The sequence below is a fragment of the Urtica dioica genome, chromosome 3 (assembly GCF_054948205.1).
Source record: "Urtica dioica subsp. dioica isolate 48M chromosome 3, U.dioica_male_clone48M_v1_H2, whole genome shotgun sequence".
Taxonomy (NCBI): domain Eukaryota; kingdom Viridiplantae; phylum Streptophyta; class Magnoliopsida; order Rosales; family Urticaceae; genus Urtica; species Urtica dioica.
The window spans coordinates 46710423-46734806 of record NC_142758.1 but is presented as its reverse complement, the minus strand read 5'-3'; the positions used below and the strand labels follow the sequence as shown (position 1 = coordinate 46734806).

General features: G+C 39.4%; 2 protein-coding genes across 2 annotated transcripts; one reads left to right on the top strand and one right to left on the bottom strand.

Annotated features, from left to right (window-relative positions):
- The first annotated feature begins 1547 nt into the window (after window positions 1-1547).
- Window positions 1548-4055, top strand: LOC149403200 (cytochrome P450 71B10-like). Its single transcript, XM_089609478.1, has 2 exons — window positions 1548-2453; window positions 3214-4055. The coding sequence occupies exons 1-2, from the start codon at window positions 1548-1550 to the stop codon at window positions 3850-3852; spliced, it is 1545 nt and encodes a 514-aa protein (XP_089465604.1). The 3' UTR covers window positions 3853-4055.
- Window positions 4056-6025: 1970 nt separating this feature from the next.
- LOC149403199 (paramyosin) lies at window positions 6026-9865 on the bottom strand. Its single transcript, XM_089609182.1, has 5 exons — window positions 8027-9865; window positions 7874-7950; window positions 7623-7734; window positions 7386-7502; window positions 6026-6837 (listed from the first exon to the last, which is right to left on the bottom strand). Exons 1-5 carry the CDS (start codon window positions 9449-9451, stop codon window positions 6475-6477), a joined length of 2094 nt encoding a protein of 697 aa, XP_089465308.1. The 5' UTR covers window positions 9452-9865; the 3' UTR covers window positions 6026-6474.
- Window positions 9866-24384: the final 14519 nt, after the last annotated feature.

Genomic DNA, 24384 nt, shown 5'->3' with positions numbered 1-24384 from the left:
CAATCACTACTATATTTAGACTCAATATTTGAGTCTTTAGTGTTAGAAATATTGCTAAAAATATTACGGGAATAATTGAGAATTTGCAAAGTTTAAAAATTTAAATTAGCAAACACAAAATCTTTACCGGATACAACAAACATAGAGAAGGACGTCGAAAGAAAGTCGCCGAGGCTTGTTCAACGATCTACTTAAAACAATATTTCTGTCAACGAGAAATGATAAACAAATGCTTCCCTAGATACAAAGACGAGAGAGAAGAACACTACCCCAACTGTTCTACGTTGACAAACAAGAAACTACAACCGGAGGCTACAAAGGAAAAACAACAATTTATGCAGGAGGAGAGGAGAGTAAATGAATTCTAAAAATCGGTGTATCAAGAATGAAAAGCTTAACCTTGCTTTTATAGACACGGATTTTGAACGGTTTTGGACAAAATCGATGAATCATGATGGTAGATTAATTTTCATCAATGCCAAATTTGTTGTTATGAACATAAAAACATTTTATTTAAAAAATATATACCAATAATAAATAGTAGTAAGTTTCGCAAATTAATATATACCAATATTTTATTTAAAATAAAATAAAATATGGAAGGAATTTTTTTTCGCACTGGGTAGGTCTAAGCCCAGCACGCCCACTCGGACAGGCGGAGACATTGCCCGTGCACGTGTGGTGGACTTGGGCTTTGCCTAGTCCCAGACCTTCTACAAATCTGGGTTACCGTTGGGAGCTCAAATGCTTATACCCAACTTCTCAAAATACAAGCACAGCAAAATTCACTTATTTCTTCCATATGCGACTTTTGTATTTACAATCAAAACCAAGGTAAGAAATGTCATTTTCGTTGCCGTTTCGAGCCTCATGATTTACGGAAAATCGTTATGCCGATAGAAAATCAAACGGAAAAATTGTAGAAAATGCCGTTTTCGATAGAAAACCGACGTGCCGACGGAAAACCGAACGGAAAAAATGTGACAAAATATATACATGTAATATATATATATATATACATTGTATGTAATACATATATATATTTTTCAATTTTAAACATATATAAAGAAAATACATTATGTATATAATAACCAGTTATAAAATGCTTCCCTAGGATATCTTCACTTAATTTACCTAGATTTTTTTTTTTTACCACATATCTTCACTTACATCATATAATAACCAGTTATAAAATGAATTTTCGTATTAAAAATTGATTTTGTTTTTATTCTTTTTCATATTTTCGTAAAACTTTTACGTATGCTATAAATATTGTTTGGTGAACGCCTTTTAAAAACAAAAAAATTCAGATTCAATAATTGAAAATGGTCGACCCATCCAGCTCCACCATAATGTCACCCATTGCTCCATCCATTAACTGCTAAATAAAATCTGGCAAGATAAGTTCGAGACATCGACGATTTGGACATCTTTTTTTTATATATTAAAATTAGGCATAGTTTTATAATGATAATAAAAGAAGGCATAACAACATTCTCCGATCAAGATATTTCGATTGCACTACAGCGAAATTATTTTTTGCTACAATGTGGGCAATAATTCTTCTTCTTCCCTTGCTTATAACTCTCCTTATCTTCATCATACAAACAAAATTCCTAACAAAAAAAGATGTGATAAAGCCGCCGATGAGAGATCCTCCGGGTCCGCCGAGGATCCCAATCATAGGCAATTTCCATCAACTCGGCACACTGCCTCACCGCTCTTTCTTGCGACTTTCGAGAAAGTACGGACCGGTCATGCTCCTCCGGCTCGGAAAAGTGCCTCTAATCGTAATTTCTTCAGCCGAGGCAGCCATGGAAGTCTTAAAGACAAACGACGCCGAATGTTGTAACAGACCTTCCCTAACCGCGGGAAGAAAACTCTCTTACAACGGTCTAGACATGGCTTTGTCGCCTTACGGGGAACACTGGAGAGGAGTCCGAAAATTCTGCGTGCTCAATCTCTTCACCTCGAAAACCGTAAGATCTTTTCGGTCAGTGAGAGAGGACGAGGTTTGGTCTCTGATGGACTCGTTGCGCGAATCATCGCTGTCTTCGAGTCTTGTTGATATCGGAGAAAAGATGATGGGTTTGACTGCGAGCATAACTTTCAGGATCGCCTTTGGGAATTGCTTCGGCCAGAGCGGCCAAGAGAAGGACGGTTTTCGAGAAACCGTTCATCTCGCACTTTCTTCCGCTGGAAGCTTCGCGGCCTCTGATATTCTCGGTTCAGCGGGGTGGATTATCGACAGGCTCATGGGATTTCACGTGAGGCTTGAGAAAAGTTTCCGCAAGTTGGACGGTTTTTTCGAGCGCGTGATCGGCGAACATCTCAATCGGACGGTTGTGGAGGAGGAAGAAGATCTGGTGGATTTGCTGCTGAAGATGGAGAGAGAGAGATCTGAGTCTGGTCAAGCGTTGTTCACTAGAGAAAACGTAAAAGCAATCCTAATGGTAGGCCTCAAAACTATTCTCTTATGATTTAAGAAAAGATTTTGTGTGTGTTCTTTTAATTTTTTTTTTCTCCTCCAAAATTGGTAGCATATAAGAGTAAGGGATTGAGAAACTGACGACTAATAACATGAGTGAAATATGTCAATTCATGCCAAAAAAAAAAAAAATTCAATTTTCCAAAAAGATGTTATAAGAGCAAAAAGGGGTGGGAATTGTAAAATTTAGGAGCTTCCATCTCGTTCTCATGCACTCTAGAAATGGTAAATCCATCTCCCATGGTTTAGTATCATGTGTGGATTTATCTAAAAATTAAGAGATAACTGGATTCCCAACCTAATACGTTATAGTTTTACAAAGAAGATTAGACAATATAAAATTTTTAATTTAATTGATTGAGAAAATTAACCAGGGTTTAAAATTCAAATAAAATTAGATAGGTTTTGTATTTTTTTTTTAGCAAAATATCCAATTAATTTACACTGAGTATATAAAAAAATTTACTACCGTAAATACATTACACATAGTACTTCGAGTTTTAATAAAATTTTGAATATTTTGATAATTTTAGAACAACATTGCTATTTTGCCAAAAATATTTTGTATTAAGTGGCTATTTAGCCTGAGCACTCGCTTATAATATGTTACTTTATCTATATGATGTGAGATTCTTGACCAAAAAAAAACTATGCATTTTAAAAAAGCATGTAATGATTTATTCGACCAATTCAATTTGTTTAATCATGTGTATTTTATGAATTAGGATATATTATTGGCTGGAGTAGACACCGGCGCCGTTTTCTTAACTTGGGCAATGGCAGAGCTCGCTCGGAATCCAAGAGTGATGAAGAAAGCACAAATTGAAGCAAGAAGCTATGCGACTTCCAAAGGAGAACTAGCCGTTGTTAGTGAAAGCAATATTCACCAACTTCAATATCTCAAGATGGTGTTGAAAGAGGCTCTAAGGCTACACCCTCCTGGCTCGCTTACTAGGGAGACAATGTCGCACTTCAAGCTCGGCGACTATGATGTTCTCCCGAAAACACTGATCCAAATCAATGTTTGGGCGATTGGTCAAGACACAAATTATTGGGAGAATCCTGAAGAATTCTTTCCAGAGAGGTTTGCAGATAGCTCCATCGACTACAAAGGAAAGCACTTTGAACTCTTGCCGTTTGGCTCCGGCCGTAGAATCTGTCCCGGGATTCAGATGGGAATGGCTACGGTTGAGCTTGCGTTGGCAAATCTCTTGTGTTGCTTCGACTGGAAATTACCTGATGGGATGAAAGAGAGCGATATGGACATGGAAGAGAAAGCCCGTCTTGCAGTATTCAAGAAATCCCCTCTTAAACTTATTCCGATACGCTATGGACTACCTCTGGATCAAGATTCCAACACTTAGCCAATCAGAAGTTACACTTTCTTTCTTTTTTTTTTTTACTTTCTGGTACCTCTATCCATGTAGTACTGTTGTATTGCTTTTGGTGGTTTGTGTGTGGTTTTTACAAAATACCGTTGATGGGCGTCGTATGTGTTTCCGTGTTTGGAAATAAAAGTAAATGTATGTTTATATTGTTCTCTCTATTTCAATGGAAAAACAGTGAAATCCTTTCGGGAAAAAACAGAATTGTGGCTGAGAAGGCTGAGAATAGTCTATTTCCTACTAACGAAAAAACAGAAGCATACTACATATTTCGCCTATTAAACCTTAACCTCCGCTAAATATTTGATCAATCTTTGTCATGGCCTTTTGAAATTCTAAAGATGACTTTTTGTGTTCGAGAGAGGATTTGGTTATTGTGTCGGATAGAAAGAGCTTGGTCATCTATTTGCTTACAGCATTTGTGAGCTAATTTGAATTTACGTTTCATCGTTCTTACCTTAGAACTACCTTTGTTCGATGTGTCAAAACATACATTTTTAAATAGTACAACTACTTTTTTAAACAATATTTGGTTGGTGCCAATTTGAGTTATGAACTCGATCCCATTTTAAGGGTAACATACATAATGTGATAACTACCGACATATCAAGTGTCTGTGTGTAGTCTTGAAAGAAGCTCATGGATGAGATGTTGCGTATTTGGTGTTTTCTATTCACAACCTTCTACATAGTTGGTTTGAGGTTAGGCAGAAATCATACTCTATGATGTTCCTTCTACAAAATTATCACTTTTTTTATCTCTTACATTATTATGAATTATCTTTTTTTTTCCTTATAATGTATTGGATTTGCATATAATTTTACAAAAATTAAATTGCAAAATTTGGCTGGACAAATGATTTTGTAAATTTTATATTTTCATTAAACTACAAGGCGAAGGGTATGGTTCCTATCCTCTTGTATCTATCTTGAGCCTAATTTGGCACACTGATTTGCAATGTTCTCTTGTGGGGCTCTACCAATTAAGTGAAGCAGGAAAGGTAGTACCAATTAAGTGAACGGGAATAGAGAACGATTTGTTGACGAGGTTTAGCATTAAATGCCTAATATCCGCAAACTCCTCAGAAAAACTCAGCGAAGATGGAATTGTGTTTTGCAATTTCAGGTTATGAGAGCGTTAAAGAGAGACAGTCTTACAGATGAAGACCTTCATTTGGGAGGCAATGTTTTTTTTTTCTAAGTGAGTATGTTTTTCCCCTAGTTCTGACGTCGATTTTCAGCAACTCGTGCACAGGTTTGATAAATACTGTAACTTTGGGAAATTGGCATTAGAACCAAGTGAATTAGATGTCATTTTGGTTTAGTACAACGATTGCATGGTGGCTTGGAATTTGGTCGCTGACCTAGCGAGCTTGCTCGAAGAACATACCGGAATTGTTGGTCAAGTGTCAAAACTCACATCTTCCATGAAAAATCTTGGTTTCCCTTTCAGTGGAATGTCATGGACAGCTTGGGAAAAATCGTGGTTGGAGATATCGGGCAAGACCTTCTTAGGGCTTGGTACGGTTACTTGAAGTTTGTGACTTGCATGGGATTTAGGACCGGGTTTATCTACGTGGAGCTAGAAGTACTAAAGCATGCTTTCTTCGACCTTTACAAGCGAGACAGCTCGGAGATGATATCCCGAGAGGACTGGATGAAGTAAAGTCCGAGCATCAACATGAGATCAAAAAGTTGGATGACGAAATGCGAAAGTGTAGGGAATTTATAAGATTCTTCCGGAAATAGAAACTCGAGAAGAACAAGGCTATTTCCGGCCAAGTCGTCGAGTGGAAAACTGCCATGCTTGTCTTTTCCGAAGCACCAAAATGATGATCCACTATTATTATTATTATTATTATTATTTCTGTAATCAATAAAGGTGATTTAAGAGAATGTTATGTGATGGTACAGTCTCTCAATTTGTTCGTATATTATCTTCTATATATCTAAAGAACAAAATGTGGGGAAGTTTCGGATACCCCTATGTGCGGACGGGTCAAAAAGTTTGCGTGGGTAAAAAGGAATCTCATTTACGAACAAGATTTTTGCTCTACTTTTCTGGGTAGAGCAAACAGAAATAGATGCTAAACTTGATGGCCCACTCTAATGATCTATTTATACTAAAATATAAATAAATAAACAAAAATGTATTTCGATAAATAAAATCATGACTCTAATAGATATTAAATGTATGGATAAAGCACATGGGTTTTGGTCTTCGATCTCCAAGAGAAAAGACTGCGCTGTCGTTTATTTACTACAAGCAATATGTTTTCATAGAGAAATAGAGAGAAACGTAAGAACTACATCATGGGAGCTAAACAAACAAACAAAAAAACAAAATCTAGTTTCGCCGGAAATCACTACCAAGTGAAAACAAGATTAAAATCTGCCTCGTCTTTTCTCATTGTATACAAGAAAGACTAAAAAAGAATTGAAGTGATCTACAACTACCATTTTCCTCTTCTATCTTTATTTTTTATTTTTTTTTTAGCTGTACTAACCAACCATGAAAGACCCATTACTACACATACAAGGACCCCAAATATCGAAAGGTAAAATAAAAAAAAAAAATATAAAAATATAAAAATGAGTGTGATCATAGGAAAGGTTCAGAGAGCTCCATTTCATTCGAACCTTGTTGTTCTTGGGTGTCGGGTCGGAGGTTAACTCCGACGAAGTCCATCCCGAGCCACTGCCACGGCCAGCACATATATCTGGGCCCACCACTCCCGCCCCTCCTCGAGTCCTCTCGGCTCTCGAGCTCTTCGAGCTGACGTGTCAGTTCTTCAACCCTTTCCCTGAGCCTCGAGGCCCTCGAGTCGGCCAGCCTCAGCGACTTCTCGGCCGCGTCTCGAGCTCCCATGGCCGCCGCGGCCGTCTCTTCTTTGAACTTGAGTTTCTTGTCCGACTCCGCCATCGCTCCTTTTGCCTCCTCGACTTCCTGCTTAAGTGCCGACAACTGCCCGTTCGGCCACAGTCAAAGTTTGACCTCTCATAAAAAAGAAACCCTTGCATGCTATGTTATGCTATGATTATACTTAACAAGGGGGCTTAGATTATTACATATACACACTTTTTTTTAAAGAAAAAATAGGAAAAATAAGGCTAGTAGATAGCTAGTGGGTTAGAATAAGGATATTATGATAGAAAAGAGCATGCTAATTGTAAGAGAATCGTGAAAGTCACGCGATTATCTATGATTCCAGTTCATTCTAACAGAAAAAATTAGTGAAGTTCATTCTAACTTATTTTCAGGAGGTACTGAGTTCTAGCCTCTCTAAGGAACACGGGTCATTTTGGAATGATTTAAGGAACACCGATAATTACACAAACAGGAATGCATATAATCGGAAAAATAAATAAATAAACCTAGCAATTTAATAATTTGAGCTTAAAGTATATAGAAAAGAAGGGAGTATGTGATGGCATGAATAAAGAGTTTTTCGAGAGTAATAAATAACAAAAATTCAACATTGAAGTACAAAATTTGCCACCTGGCAAACATACCTGTGCGACGAACTCTTGTTCGACGGCTCTACCAGCAGCGGCTTCTTGCTCTGCAGCCAATTTCCACCTCGTTATCTCTTCTTCAGCCGCAGCAATGTCCATCATGAGTCCCTCAACCTGGAAGGCACAGCCAATCGATACTCAAGTCCAAAACAAAATTAAGGTAAAATTGTCTATTGGACGTACTATTCTTTTTATTGTTATAATATATACAACAGGAGTTGGTAATTTCCGTACACTATCGTTTGCCACTTTTTCCTTCTCCTTAAGTTCTTCAATCTGACGCAAACGTAGCTCAAGCTCCTTCGTTTGAGTCTCCATGTGTGCTTTAAGTAGACATGACTCTGCCCTTAATACAGAAAGGTGATAGAGAAGGGCCAAAGAATACTATCTCATGATACGTCCAAAATCGAAAAAAAAAGCGTGTAATTTGAAATTTGAATGATGGCAATAAATGAAACAACATGGGTCAGAACGAGATAAGGTACCTTAGCTCTGCCACGGAATGTTGAAGCTCGATGATCTCAAGCTGAGATGTTTTGATAATATCCTCCAAAGCACCAGCCTGTGAGCAAAATATTAGGTCTCAGCTAAGATTGAAAAAATAATAATCAATCTATCAATGGTCGATTAACACTCACCAGTGCGTATATTTCTTCATCCTCTGACTCCATCGTGCTTACTTTGTCAATAGAATTCGGAACATTTCTATCCCCAGTAAGCTTGCCAAATTTAAAATCTATACCAGCTTCTCTTAAGCCGTTTTCTGCAACCTGAAACAGATCACTTGTTTTGGTAGACCGATTGGACGTAACCCGCTTTGACAAAGCACTCCTAAGTAGAGACCCAATATGCTCTTTCTCTTTGTTCAAGCGAGAAATCGTCTCGTCTAGACTTTTAATTTCACGATTCTTTTCTTCTATCACATCCCTAGTCCTTTCAGCGACAACCCTGGTTATCTCGAAAATTGATTCCATCCCAGCTAAAGATGCGCGTACGTTTTCCTCCATGTCTGTTTCCTGTGGCACGAACAAGGATTCCGAGAACTCGGACTGATCTGCACTACTTGCATCAACTATCTTGATTATATCGCAAACCCGGTCGTGAATTTTCGAGACCAAATTCAACTGATCAAACAGCAACGGCCTCTGAGCTTCCGTTTTCGACTCCAGCTTCGTAAGCTTGTCGTCGTACTCGCTAACCAACTGCCTCAACTCCACGGCTTCACTTTCCAGCTCGGCTAACTTCTCCGCCGTCTCTCGTTCGACCTCGGAAACCTTCCCTTCCTTCTCGGCAACCCTCTTCTCCAACTCCTCGATCGCAGAGGCTTTCTCCGAGACCTCCGCTCTCAGCCCGCTAATGGCGGCTTCGAGCTGAGACACCTCGATGGCGATCTCGTAGTTCCTCTGGTCCATCTGCTCCCTCGCCTCGTTCCTCGACTTGCTCGCGGAATCGATCTGTTTCAGCAACTCCTCCACGATCTCGTTCGTCCTCTTGATCACGCCGTAAGCCACCGCGGCCATCCCGGTGTACTTCTGCGACCGAGGCAAACCCGCGTTTCCGAAGTTCTTGAAAGCGCTGACCTTTCCCGAGATCTTCTCGGTCCCGGTCACAAGCATGTGCATCGAATTCCCGATCTCCGATCTCAGCCCGTCCCTCTCCTTCACCGCCTCGTCGAATTGCCTCGTAATTTCGGTTGCCTGCTTCGCAACTTCCTCCTTTGCCCTGTTTGCCTCGGAAAGTTCGGCCTTAACCTTCTCGAAATTCCCCAAAACCTCCTCTTTTTCTCGAATAGCCTCGTCTCTCTGCCTACCAACCTCGTCTCGCTTCCTTATCGCCTCATGAGTCAAAGCCTTCAACCTATTGAACGAAACCTCCAAATCGGCTCTTGACTTCTCCGCCGCCGATCGAGCCTGCTTCTCGCGATCGAGCTCTGCTACGATCTCCCTAAACCTCTCAGGCGAGATTTCATCCGCCGACGAACTCCTTATCAGAACCGGCACCGGATCGTCTCCCTCGACGTCGCTCAGAACCGCGTCGCCGTCGTCATCGCCGGAGCCGGCCATTAAACCTCGATTAACTACCGACAGAATATATCTAAGTCTAAGAGATCAACAAATCTCCAAACTCCGATCAAAAGATCGCTAATTCTCACAGAATCAATACAACAACCGTACAGACTTTCCTCAGCCTGAATTCAGAATCGTCGAAACTCCAGAAGAAATTCAAGAGATTTGAACCTCAAATGAATCGAATCCAAGACAATCAAGTGCCGAATTACCGCAGATTCAGACAGTACTGTTCGAAATTGAAATGGAATTTCGTACCTGAGAGACGATTAACGACGAAGAAGAAGACGAAGAAACTGACGAAGCGTAGCAGAAAGGCAACAACGAAAACTACACCATTATTACCAACCAGTCCTCTTCGTTGCTGTTTCTCTCTCTCTCTCTCTCCTTTGTTAATTAATTACTGATTAATTATTCAATTTGCAAAAAAAAAACATTACCTTTTTAGTAGTGGTATTTTTTTATTTTTTATTTTTTGCCAGGAATTTTAAGTGTCGAGATCGAAAGAAAACGTCGCTAATCATCGCTGCGATGATGCCACGTAATAAATCGCCTCGTTGGTGCGTTGTGTGTAGGTCCGGACACGTGGACTTTATTTAATCTCTTTTTCTCAAATTAATAAAATTTTGTGACACAATTGACTTAGAGAATTGAGATCGCACGTGGAAATATTTCTGGATCATATGCTCGATAAACTTTGTGCCTCATCGTGTCAAGTGATGTAGAATAAACGACAGGTGAGAGCCTGTTTCCGGGGTTCTGTTTGAGGTAAGAATTTAGAGAAATTTTTAGAGAATAATTATATCAAATTTGTTTATATCTGATAAGTTATGATAAATTAGAAAATTTGGACACTTTAAACTAAAATACCTATAAACATTCTTACTAGTCCATTCTCAAGTTTTATGACAAATGTTGAGTCTTTTTAATGATTTTTTTTTTGTGTAAAGTTTTTTTTTAACCTAGTATTGACTTAGAGAAATACAGGCAATTTTTGAATAACAACATTGATATTAACTGCATGACCTCATCCACATTACTTAGAAAAAATGAACAACCAGTTCATTTACAAGATATTATTGTTACTGCAGGTGACTGCCGAGTGAACAATTAGACACTCAACCCATAACTGCGATGTGGTGAATACCGAGTCCTGAGTGATATATTAAAACCCAAGGGTCGTCGGTGACGCCGGTGTTCATAAAATAATAGGACTTATCAACATCCGGCAATCAAAGTTCTATAAGAACTGAACTCCAATTTTGTCCGATGAATCCAATGCAAAAGATTAACTTTATGACATGTTTTCTTTCAAGTTTTTTGTATGATTAATCTTACTAAGTTATTTTTCTAGCTACTTTTAATCTGAAATATGTACCCCTTTTTTTTAGTTGCTTGTTATTCGTTCATATCCGCTAGTGATAAAAAACACTTGTGAAATTCTAATTAGTCGCAAAAACAAGATGTCGTACACAATGTGTTGACAATGTGTCCGACAACTTGCTTGAACACAGATTATAGATAAACAAAAAACAGTGCAGTAAAAGAAATACACACGATATAGTTACCAAGTTCGGTGAACAACACCTACATCTGGGGGCACGCTGCCAGTGGAAAGGATTTCACTATCTTGTAGTCAATAGTACACACAAGTTTTATATCTGATTACAATCAACAAATCAATAAAAACCTAGAGACTATTACCACCAGTGATCACCTAGTCAGGGACTCCCCCTGAATTTGAGCTCCGTCTCAATTCCACCCTTCGAGCAACCTCCTGGCTCGGATGACCTTTAGTCTTCAGCAGTTCGTGAACCTTCAATCACGAGAACACAAAACCCAACTCTCACAGACACTCAATCTTTGTGGAATAATGTTTGAGAGAAAACACCGCTATCAACAAAACACACAGCCTCCCAGTTCGTCGGTCTTGCACGTCTAAGAGCTCTGAGTGTTTTATCAAAAGCGTCGAGGCTGCTAAGGGGAATCGCATGTCTTTTATAGCAGCTTTACAATCCTGGAAGTGAATCTCGGGTTTCCTTATCCGGCATCAAACGAATATCACATGGTAAAGACACCAGCGAGGCAGATATCTCGTAATGAAGACAGCAGCGAGACAAATATCTCGTAATGAAGACAGCGGCAAGAATATCTCATAATTAAGATACCAGCGAAGCAGTCTGTCAATTCTGGAAACTTGCTTGAAATAAAGTCTGCACACATGAGGAAAGATGTCACACCAGAAGTAGAAAAAAAACGAACGACATCTTTCCACACAACTTGCACTAAAAAATAAAGCCAACAAGAACGTATCAACAATCTCACCCTTTGGCTATTTTTTAGGCAAGCACTTCCAGGACCCGTTCTCATACAAGCGTCATGACCAGAGAAGAGAGTCAAAATAAATGACCTCATGACGCCTCTCCCCCTGATTGCCTCAAAATAATACCAAAGGCAAGGATCGACCAACACAGAGGGAGGAACAAACAGCCTGAAAAAAAAGGGAACTTGAACACACAGCATTACATAAACCAACAAGAGTATGAGCAAGCCGTCTTACAAACCATCCAGAAAAACAACTGAACCACAAAGAAAACAGAGTGTCAAACCAACAGAAAGATGTCTGAAAAGAAGTTAGATGTTACAGGCCAGAACAAATAAACATCAATTAGAGGAATCAGAAACATCTTTCGCTCGTCCTTCAGACCCCTCGGAATCACTGACAGCATCATCCTCGGTATCTTCATTGTCTGCGTTGTCATCCGGATGCATAGTGTGACTTGGCTGAGAAGTGGTAGCACCATCAGAGGTAGAGGAGGAGGTCATGACAGAGATAAGACGTTCACAGGCTGATTTCCTTCGAGAGTAGATATCAATGATTTCCTTGAGCGCAGCAACTTCTTCAAACAGGCCTTTGAGAACATCACTCCTAGCATTTTCCGAGAGGGGAGCAACCTTGATGGTGCGACCATGGGCGACAGAAGATGCGACAGAAGGCATAGCAAGATCATTCACATGTTTCCCTTCAAACAATTTAGGGCTGGAGGAAAGTTCACTGGGAGGCTTACCAGCAATGTCATCAGCCCTTAGTAAATCTTTCTTCTGAGCCACCATCATACCAGATAGGAGAGAAGGGAAGCCAATAGGAAGCTTCACAGCAAAGGACTTAGCGTGCTTGGCCAGGTGGTTGAACACGAACTCCCCAAAGTCGAAAGACGCCCGAGTACCAATCTGATAAATGAGGCAAGCCAGGTCAGACTTGATGCTTGAACCATGAGAGGAATGAGCCCAATTCGCAATCCCAATTCTGTACAGAACAGAATATTTTGCAGAAAGTTCTGAGGAGGGCAGGGAGCCCTTAGAGGGCCAAGTCTTCTTCTCGTCGTTTGAGAGCTTTTTGGAAATCACATCCAGGGAGGGAAGCCGATCGGCAGTGACGATTTTTCCTCGTCCCAAAAAATCATTGATCGCACTGGAGGAGACATCAAAGCAGTGGCCACGAACATAGACTTTCCCAAACTCAGGGTGATGAGGCTGGTCAATTTCTGAGGACAAATTCACAATACACTATTTCACCAATTTTGGGTAATAAGGCCCGATCCCAGAGACAGTTTTGACGAGTTGAGCATCGTACAGGAGTTCCATGATCACGTCAATCTTCAGGGCTTCCTTTGACAGTTCTTTTTCCGGAAAAACAGTTCTGTTATAGACATACCTCCATTTTCTGACGTGATCTTCTTCATGAAAATAGGTATTATCCAGAGGAGCGGCGGGAACATCCTTAGGAAGCTTTTGACCCCCAACAGATTTCCTGGAGGTGAGGGACACGATCTCCGGACGAGCAGCATCCTCTTCCTCCTCTATATCCTTCAGAACATCAGGAACATTCTCCTCAGCAGATTTTGCCTTCAGTTTCTTCTTGTTCAAACCCATCTTTACCTTCTTCTTCTTCTTCTTTTTCTCCGGTTCATGAACAGTAGGCATACTTTCTTCCGTCATCTTCCTTTTCTTCTTTCTCTTCTCCGATAGAAGAGTGGCGATACAGATGTCATCGTCTTTCTGTACCTTCTCTTTCAGGGAGGCAAGGATATCCTCCCCATCATCCTGAACCTGATCAGAATTCTTCTCTTGCCTTAGAGAAGAGGATGTTGGAACATCTTTCGTGACATCTCCACTTAAACCCAGAATGCCTCCAATGGCATCGACAGGATGAGGCTCTTGATCACCAATGAGCGAATCCAACATATCACTATCCCTAGGATTTTTATCAGAGGGAAGAGAGGTTTCAGGGTTACCTTGTACAACCTTGTGAGGGCTTTCAATGGGAGACCCACCAGTGAGAATTTCCTTTTCTGGAGCAATGTCATCTTTTCTTCATTCTTCAGAAGAACTGTTGGAGCTTACTTCTCCAGTAATGTCTGCGATCGAGAGGGCGGCTTTCTTGAGTATTGAACTTCTAGCGGCAGATAAAGAGGGATTCACAAGAGGAATTGATGACCCAGTGATTGCGCACCTCCGGCCTGACCATCGGCGCGTTCACTGGATCGCAAACCTCGTACCCTGACACCATGCTTGTTGCTCTCCGGTCCAGGTTTCTTCGTCTTGATATCTTTCCCTTTCATTGTGGCCTTCTCTTTCTTGGAGGGAATGGTTGTGTTAATCCCGCTTCTGGTACCAACCATTTTGAAGAGAGTTTTCAGGAAACTGCCACACAAGTAACCGTCGAGAGAGCTGAAAGAGAAAAAAACGAGAAATAAAGCTCAAGAACAGCGAAGAAAAACGGGAAATTTCAAAATACTAACAAGAGGTAACTTCCCTTTCTTTCTCGAGAATGGAACCGTCTGCATGTATGAGAAATAGGAAGGTATTAACACGACGTCGTGGCATGTAGTGGGCTTTGATCCATCTTAAGCCCAAGGAAATAACAAGTGGTATTTTAGCCCGGCAAATCAGTCGAATGGGCCAACCAGAAAAATGGGCCCATGATAAAACTTCCATGAAAAGAACGCGAACAAGAAACAGAGAAGTATCGGCTTTGACAACATAGATAATAAAGCCAATGATCCCTCCGAAAAACACTAATTGCTATTGCTCAATGACGCACAATCCTAGAGAGGATCTGATATTTTCAAACCGGTTAGCATCCAAAGCCTTGGTGAAAATATCTGCGAGCTGTTTTTCGGTGTGAATGTATTCGATTTTGATCTTTTTATCTTCCACAAGATCTCGAATGAAGTGATGTCTGATCTCAATATGCTTGGTCTTACTGTGTTGAACATGGTTCTTAGAGATATTGATGGCGCTAATATTGTCGCAGAATAATGTCATGACATCTTGTCCAACATCATATTCAGCGAGCATCTGTTTCATCCAAATGAGCTGTGTGCAACTGCTTCCTGCAGCGATGTATTCAGCCTCAGCTGTGGATAAGGAAATGCAGTTCTGTTTCTTGCTGAACCAGGAGATGAGATTGTTTCCAAGGTAGAAACATCCACCAGAGGTACTTCTTCTATCGAGCGTGCTACCTGCCCAGTCAGCATCACAGTATCCCACAAGCGTAGAGGAAGTATCATAGGTATATAAGATTCCAAAATTGGCAGTTCCGGAGATGTACCTTATGATTCGCTTGGCTTGAGCTAGATGGCTAGCTTTGGGATTGGCTTGATATCGCGCACACACACCTACAGAGTAGGCTATGTCTGGTCGGCTGGCAGTGAGATAGAGAAAACTACCAATAATACTCCTGTAGAGGCTTTGATCGACAGATTCTCCATGTTCATCCTTAGAGAGTTTAATGTGAGTAGCGGCAGGGGTCCGCTTGTGAGAAGATTTTTCCAACTCAAACTTCTTTACTAAGTTTTTGGCATACTTACTCTGGGAGATAAAGATACCATCATTCATTTGCTTGATCTGAAAGCCCAGAAAATAATTAAGCTCGCCGACCATACTCATTTCAAATTCAGACTGCATTTGTCGAACAAAAAGGTCCACCATCTTGTCTGACATTCCTCCAAAGACGATATCATCAACATAGATTTGCGCTATCATGAGGTACCCATCCTCTTTCTTTATGAACAGAGTTTTATCAATGCCACCTCTGGTATAACCATTCTGCACAAGGAACTGAGTTAGTCTTTTATACCATGCCCGAGGAGCCTGCTTAAGGCCGTAGAGAGTTTTTCTGAGTTTGTAGACATGTTGTGGTGAGCTGGGATCTACAAAGCCTTTGGGTTGGGCCACATAAACTTCCTCATTCAAGTACCCATTGAGAAAAGCACTTTTAACATCCATCTGAAAGAGTTTGAAGTGGAGATGACAGGAGATGCCAAGCAAGAGTCTGATGGCTTCAAGTCTCGCAACAGGGGCAAAGGTTTCATCAAAGTCCATACCTTCCACCTATGTATAACCCTGCGCCACAAGTCTAGCTTTGTTTCGAGTTATATTTCCATGTTCATCAGATTTATTTTTAAATATCCATTTGGTTCCAATGACATTCACATTGTCATGTTTAGGAACTAGCTCCCAGACTTCATTTCTTCCAAACTGAACAAGTTCCTCTTGCATAGCATTAACCCAGTATTCATCATCAATAGCCTCATTTACATTCTTAGGTTCAATCTTAGAGACAAAGCAGAGATTACCAATCATCTCCCGATAGTTTACAGGAGGTTTTGGGTTCCTTCACTGATTTCGCCAATCACCTCATGAGCAGGGTGATTTTTCTGAATTCTTCTGGAAGGAATTCTTTGTTCAGTCTCAGAATGTGTTTCTTCATCCGGAAAAATGTTGCTCATTTTGTCATTAGCATCTGTCCTGGCATTAGGGCCTTCAGAAGAGATATCGTCCAACAAGTTCTCAGCAACCGTCCTGACATCTGTATTACTAGGAAAAACTTCATCTTCATCATTAGTACTGTTAGTAACATCATGATCATCGTTTACCACCACATTTATAGATTTCATCATAGTCTTAGTCCGTTTGTTAAAGACACGATAGGCCCGACTATTTCTAGAGTACCCAAGAAATATACCTTCATCACTTTTGGGGTCAAATTTACGTCGAGGATCCCTGTCAGCAAGGATATAACAAACAGAACCAAAGACATGTAAGTATTTTACATTTGGCTTTCTCCCCCTCCATATTTCATAATGAGTGATGGAAGTACCTGGACGAATAGTAACTCTATTATGAATATGGCAGGCAGTATTGAGAGCTTCAGCCCAGAAATGTGGTGGAATGTCTTTGGCCAACATCATCACTCTGGCCATTTCTTGAAGGGTTCGACTTTCCTTTCAACAATTCCATTTTCTTGTGGTGTGATGGGAGCAGAGAATTCATGGGCTATTCCTTCTGCAGTACAGAACTTAGCAAAGCTCATATTCTCAAACTCCTTCCCATGATCACTCCGAATTCTGATCAATTTGCCTATGCTTTCTCCTTTTTCTCTCTGAACCTTCTTGCACAAGGCTTCAAAAACAGCAAACGTGTCAGATTTCTCACGAATAAAATCAACCCAAGTATACCTGGAGTAGTCATCCACACACACAAACACGTATCTCTTCCCTCCAAGACTCTCGACCTGCATCGGTCCCATCAGATCCATGTGGAGAAGTTCCAGAACACGAGATGTGGTAAGATGTTGCACCATCTTGTGAGACTTCTTGACCTGTTTTCCAATCTGGCATTCACCACAGATTTTTCCTTCAACAATCTTTAGATTTGGGACACCAATAATGGCTTTCTCAGACACAATTTTCTACATGCTCCTGAGATTCAGGTGACCAAGCTTTTGATGCCACAGCTTGGTTTCGTCAACCTTGGTCATGAGGCAGTTGTTGTTTAGTACGGGAGACCACATGTAGCAGTTGTCACGAGATCTGGTTCCTTGCATAAGTTCATCTTGTTCCTCATTAACCACCACACACTTATCACGAGTGAAATTGACACGTAAGTTCATATCACAAAGCTGACTAATACTGATAAGATTAGCAGTGAGTCCTTCTACCAACAAAGCCTCAGTCAAGCAAGACATACCAGGAAAGTTTAACTGACCTTTACCCACAATTTTGGCTTTTACTCCATCTCCGAAGGTAACATGACAGTTAGAGTAAGGTTTCACGTTGGTCAAGAAGGTGTGATCACCTGTCATGTGGCGTGAGCAACCACTGTCGAAATACCAGTCACTCCCGGTGGATGCACTCAGAGATGTGTAGGCAATATTAGCATGATAAGACGTATTTTTTACTCTCCATTCCAGCCGAGTGAAAGGTTGTCGGCGAGGTAGGCATCCCTGTGAATGGATTTTTGCTGTCGGATATTTCTCCCGTATAACCGATAGCAAAAGGGTCGAATATGGCCCTTTCTACCACAATAATGGCAGACCCAACGAGGTCTGTTGACAAGAGACCTGGTTGGTCCAGAGGGATGTTGCTGATGTAGATCAGGGAATTTTTCACTACCGAATGGTTGAGGCATGTTTCGCGACATCTGGCTAGCCTGCTGTTGGGGTACAAAAGTGGTGTGGGATGATGAAGCACCGTGAGTGAATCCAAGACCCTTCATGTTCTTTGCAGGTTTGCCAATGGTGAGGATTTTGTCAAGACTATCAGTCCCGGAATTCAGCATCCTGACAGATTTAGTCATCTGATCAAGTTCTCCATTTAGGCGACTGACTTCCTTCTTCAGATCTACAATGGTCTCTAGAAGCCTTGCCTTGTCTTCAGTCAGAGTGAGGATAAGAGCACTCTGTTTGTCGAGAATCTGGGATTCCTCCACCCATTTGGTGTGTAGAGTATTGTAAGCATCATTCATGGCGTCGTCAGAAAATTCTTCCTCTAGAACAAATTTCTGGGAGCATTCACCAAATTCATTAGTAGATTCATATGTATGAATAGAAGCAGTAAAGGCCACAAAGTTACTTATCTGATCGGAGTCGCTATCTTCATCTTCTTCATCCGATAGAGTAGCGTTGTACCCTTTTTTCTGTTTCTTGAGGAAGTTGGGACACTCCTTCTGAATGTGTCTGAAACCTTCACATTCATGACACTGAATACCTTTCCCTTTTCTGGAGCGTTCACCACTTTTACCATTCCTGCGAGGGTTAATATTCTTCTGGAATCTTTGTTGGAAATTGTCATTGACATCTTGCGAGACATTTTTCCCATTCATCTGATTTAGTCTCTTCATAACCCTGCTATAATTTTTTGCGAGCATAGCTATAGTGTCGTCAATATCATTGTCAGAATCCGAGTATACATGTTCCTTTTGTTCATGAATAGAGCTTTTGAGGGCCATCCCTTTGTGTTTCTTCTCCGTCTTGGGTAGGTAAAGCTCAAAAGTCATGAGGGATCCCATGAGTTCGTCAAACTTCAGCGTTTTTAGGTCATGAACTTCTTCAATGGTCGTGATCTTCATTTTGAATCTTGGGCTTAAAGCTCTCAGGGTTTTTCGAACAAGATCTTCATCGGTCATGGTTTCCCGAGAGAGTAGGATTCATTGGCAAGATCTCGGATGCGAACGTTGAATTCAGCAACTGATTCATCTTCAAGCATGGTGAGGGCTTCAAAGTTGGTTGTGAGATATTGTAGCTTCTGCTCACGAACCTTTGTAGTTCTTTCATAGGCAACAACAAGGATTTCCTAGGCCTCTTTGGCACTAGTGCATGTGTTTATCAACCTGAAAACATTTTTATCGACTCCGTTAAAAATCGCATTAAGAGCACGAGAGTTACCAAGGGCCGCCTCATCTTCAGTGGGGGTCCAGTCCTTTTCGGGTTTCGGACCAGTAGAGGCTCCTTTGTCATCAACATTGACATGAGATTCCCACCCGTGTATCACAGCTTTCCATGTTCTGCTATAAAGGGATTTCATGAAGGCGGTCATGCGTGCCTTCCAATAACCATAGTTGGTTCCGTCGAGTACTGGAGGGCGATTGACAGAACCTCCCTCTCGGGAACTATCCATAATAGGTAATCAGAAAAAAAAAATCCAGGAAACCACCAAAAAGATCAAGGTGCCTGCTCTGATACCAAATGAAATTCTGATTAGTCGCAAAGACAAGATGTCGTACACAATGTGTCCGACAACTTGCTTGAACACAGATTATGGATAAATAACAAACAGTGCAGTAAAAGAAATACACACGATATGGTTACCCAGCTCGGTGAACAACACCTACATCTGGGGGCACGCTGCCAGTGGAAAGGATTTCACTATCTTGTAGTCAATAGTACACACAAGTTTTATATCTGATTACAATCAACAAATCAATAAAAACCTAGAGACTATTACCACGAGTGATCACCTAGTCAGGGACTCCCCCTGAATTTGAGCTCCGTCTCAATTCCACCCTTCGAGCAACCTCCTGGCTCGGATGACCTTTAGCCTTCGGCAGTTCGTGAACCTTCAATCACGAGAACACAAAACCCAACTCTCACAGACACTCAATCTTTGTGGAATAGTGTTTGAGAGAATACACCGCTATCAACAAAACACACAGCCTCCCAGTCCGCCGGTCTTGCACGTCTAAGAGCTCTGAGTGTTTTATCAAAAGCGTCGAGGCTGCTAAGGGGAAGCACATGTCTTTTATAGCAGCTTTACAATCCTGGAATTGAATCTTGGGTTTCCTTACCCGGCATCAAACGAATATCACATGGTAAAGACACCAGCGAGGCAGATATCTCGTAATGAAGACAGCAGCGAGGCAAATATCTCGTAATGAAGACAGCGGTGAGAATATCTCATAATTAAGATACCAGCGAAGCAGTCTGTCAATTCTGGAAACTTGCCTGAAATAAAGTCTGCACACATGAGGAAATATGTCACACCAGAAGTAGAAAAAAAACGAACGGCATCTTTTCACACAACTTGCACTAAAAAATAAAGCCAACAGGAACGTATCAACAACTTGACATCTCATTATAAATAAATAAAAATTACTTAACATCTCACATATAATTTAGCTAGGGGTCGAAGTCTATGACTCCACAAACCTAGATTCCATGTGGAACTAACGAGTAGTAAAATCCTAAAACTCAATCTTTTTTTTCTTGTTGGAAAGTGATTTTCATTTTCCATTGTATGAATAAATAGAAAGAAAATAAGCTACAAGAAAGTGAATGGATTTACTCCGATACGTTCTCTAACACTCAATATTAATCTAATTTTTAAGTGTGACGGGAGGGATCATGACTCTTCTCTGAATTTTAGAGAGAGAAAGTGAAGAGTCGAGATAATTTTGACATAGTTTTCTCAAGTTGAGAGAATTTACCTCAACCATTAATTTGATGACCTATTTATAGGAGACTCGAGCGATTTATATGAGCCTTATACACTACATCTTTAACCACAAAAAGTAATCGCAACAAGTTGCAGTTATTTAGCTGCGACAAAACAACATAGTGTCGCGAAATAATGACATATAGCTGCAACAAGTTATTGCTAGTTCAAAATTTTCACCGTTCAAAAACTTGGAATTATGTGCCACTTAGAATCAATTTTGAAACAATTTAGTTACACTTTGTATTTGTATGGAATACAACTGCGATAAGTCGCAACTAGTTTCTAGGTTGAACTTCGAGCAAAATGATTTTCCTTCATTTATATGAATCAATCTCTCTCTCTCTCTCTATCTATCTATCTATCTCTCTCTCTCTCTCTCTCTCTCTCTCTTATGCTATTCGAACGCCTCTTATGTCGTTACTCTACCTATGACACTGTGATGCCACCCTTCAGCAAGTAAACCTCTCTCTCTCTCTCTCTCTCTCTCTCTCTCTCTCTCGTAGTTTCCATTTGCCATCGTAAAGCTGCCAATCTCCAAAGGTTTTTCGCGAATGAAGCTATTGTTTGTTTGTAGTGGGATGCAACCAAGTCCAAGGAGGGAAATAGGGCTTTGGTCATCTTGAGTTTGTCGTGTGAGGGCTCCTAGACATGGAGAAGTGATAATGAAATGAACTTGGTGTGAGTTGTCCTTATCAAGAAGTCTTGGTTTCAAAATTGGACAAGTGTTTACCACTTTGTCCGTCGAGGACTAGTGTTGCCCGTTAAGGACTTGTTGTCGCAAAAAATATCCAACACGCACAAGTCTTTGTTTATGTACTCATCATCAAGCTGTAGTTGAATACTTAGCGTGAGGTACGTATGGACGCAAGGAATGACTTTAGCACATGAATGGGTCTTTGGTGTGCAGGCACATGAGAAGTTCTCGGCGCGTGCAGGTTTTCAGTGCTGTGAAAATTTGGTTTTGCATTAGGTGATGCGAACTCGATTGTAAAATGCACTTACCAAGGGTGACTTCCTTCCCAAGACTCTTCCTTTCCACGTATTTGTAGCTCACTGATGACTCGTCTTAGTTTAGACTCATGTTGGTCGAGGAGTACTTTGCGGAGGTTTGCTTTGCTTCATTGTTGTTTTAGATAAGTCTTCTCAAACACTCTCGACTTTTCATTCACTACATTTTAGGTTGTTGTCCTTTTTAAAATTATTTTTTTAGGAATGAAAAAAAAATGACACTATTACATTAATATTTATGTAACTAACAACATGCGATTGGCCAATTGCACGTGATTTCGTGTTTTTGAAACTTATCACAAGAATTATATGTCTAAAAATTTTATCACAAAAAAATTATTTTTCAAATCATAAATAATCATTTTTTTATGTTTACAATTTTTTAGCTATATTAACTTCTTTTTTTGTATTTACATATTTATTTATAAGAAAGATAAATTTTAAATAATTTTTTAGAATTAAAAAAACTAAAATTGTTATTAATATAAAATATTTCACCCTTTAAAAACACATTTTCTTTAGTTTCCCCAACAAAAAAAAAAATTATAGATCCATATCTTGTTTTATAGAGATTATAATTTGAACTTTGTGTAACAATCGACTCGTGTCTAATAGGAAAAATTACATAACTAACCTAAAACGTGCGTCACTTTTCATATCTCACTAATGGTTTCAAAATATTTGAGCGGTAACTGATTTTCTTTTCTCCGAACAAAAATACCATCATATTTCGATTAACAGTTATTGAATCTGGTCAACAGTTATTGAAATCTGGTCAACAATTATTGAAATCTGGTGAATAGTTATTGAAATCTGATTAGCAATTATTAAAATTTGGTTCAAAAATTGATTTATTGAAATATGGTTAACGATTATTGAAAATCTGGTTAATGGTTATGAAGGGTAAAATGGACACTTTAAAAATTTAAACGGTTGTTTATGAAAATTTACAAGTTTCAGCGGTTGATATAAAAAAAAAATTACGGAAAACAGCTATTTTCGGGTTTAGGCTATTTCCACTGTCTAATCAGTGATTGATCTTTGGGCCTTATTCCTTTCGAAATTGGGCTTTAATTTTTCTGGTCCAATAAAGGAATAAGTGAAGCCCAGGAAGGTACTTCGTCGAATTGGGCGTACTTACTTGGAAAGAACCAACATAAAAGTGTTGCTTTCTATCTAGGATGAAATGACAAATGTGATTATGGAGTCTTCAATTTCATACGCCGGTCAAAACATGCGGAAAGAAAATATTAAAAACACAACAAAACAATGGTCGTTGCTTCAACCAAGTATTTAAATTTATTGAAAATAAGTTAAAAAAAAAAAATTTGAAAGAAAACAAGACATATTTGCATGTGACCGTTAAATTTAACGTACTTTAGCTCTTTTGCCTAACTTCTATCAGGGTTTTTTTTTTTTTTTTTTTTTTTTTTTTTACAGAATCTTAAGAATGTGATTTACGAACAACTTTTTTTAAAGTAAAATAGTGAGTTCATTTGAAAAAATAATCTTCAATCCGAGCAATGCTACTACTTCTACTTGAAATAATCTTTAGTAGCTTATGCATGGAAAGTATAAAGCTTCCACGTGGAAACTTCTCATACCAATTTGAGCAATGCCACCACTACTAATTGAACTAATTTGGCATTTGTCTCGATCCCACCAAACTCAAATTAAAATGAGGTAAGCTAAATATATAAATTCAAAAATTAAAAAATTGCCCAGAAAATCATTAATTTTTAGGAAGAAAAAAGATAGAAGTTATTTTTCGTCATCATTATCGAATTGCGGTGATTTTTTTAGTAATTTCAGCGACAGCTAAACTCTCAGATAGAGGTTGACAAAGTTTTAATAATAGGATTATCTTTTCTTAAGTAACAAAATTTTGATTACATTATGGTCAAATTTTGTAATCTACATTTTGAATTTCTCTGCAATTTCAACTAGCATTTTCATAACACCATTTTCTTATAATAAAATTATCTATCGATCATACGTTGTGCTTTGGATAAATGTTAGATGTTTGATACTCTTGGATCCAAAAATTTATGTTTTCTGAACTATCTACTAAAGTAAGGACAACCAAATTTTTATAATGAAAAAGGTTAGTGACCGAGTTAGAAAAAGAAAAGAAAAAATATGTACAAATGACGTGGATAATTTTGCTACAATTACATGACACTTTTATAACGAAACCAAAACTTGTTTATCTGCTTGTTGGTTGTTGAAGTTATTATTATTAATTATTCTTATGACTATTATTATAACTATTAAAGTTAGTCCGACGTTACATCACACTTACTACATTAATATCCACAAGCTTTTACTTGATTATTTTTAATTAAAACGAATATAAATAGCTGACCCAATCATCAAAGGTATATATTGTGTGCTTGACTAAATAACCTCATTCCCCAGTTTCCTTGCAGTACAGGATTACTTGCCTCATTAAAACGTTAAATTAAATTTTCCCTCTAGAAAAAAACCAAACTACATTGATTTTTCTCCGACTATGTCAGACTTAAATCTCTCTCACATCGCTTCAGTATTTATTCCGATCATACTGAGAAATGATTTAAATTACCCTTGAAATTCAGAAAGTAAGCGCTTACTTTGCTTGTTATAAAAATTTGAACCGGTCTG

Coding starts and splice junctions, on each gene's coding strand:
- LOC149403200 (XM_089609478.1), top strand. CDS start 1,548: ATGTGGGCAATAATTCTTCTTCTTCCCTTGCTTATAACTCTCCTTATC. Junction 2,454..3,213: donor ACGTAAAAGCAATCCTAATG/GTAGGCCTCAAA, acceptor TTTATGAATTAG/GATATATTATTGGCTGGAGT.
- LOC149403199 (XM_089609182.1), bottom strand. CDS start 9,451: ATGGCCGGCTCCGGCGATGACGACGGCGACGCGGTTCTGAGCGACGTC. Junction 7,951..8,026: donor ATGAAGAAATATACGCACTG/GTGAGTGTTAAT, acceptor TTTTGCTCACAG/GCTGGTGCTTTGGAGGATAT. Junction 7,735..7,873: donor CATTCCGTGGCAGAGCTAAG/GTACCTTATCTC, acceptor TTCTGTATTAAG/GGCAGAGTCATGTCTACTTA.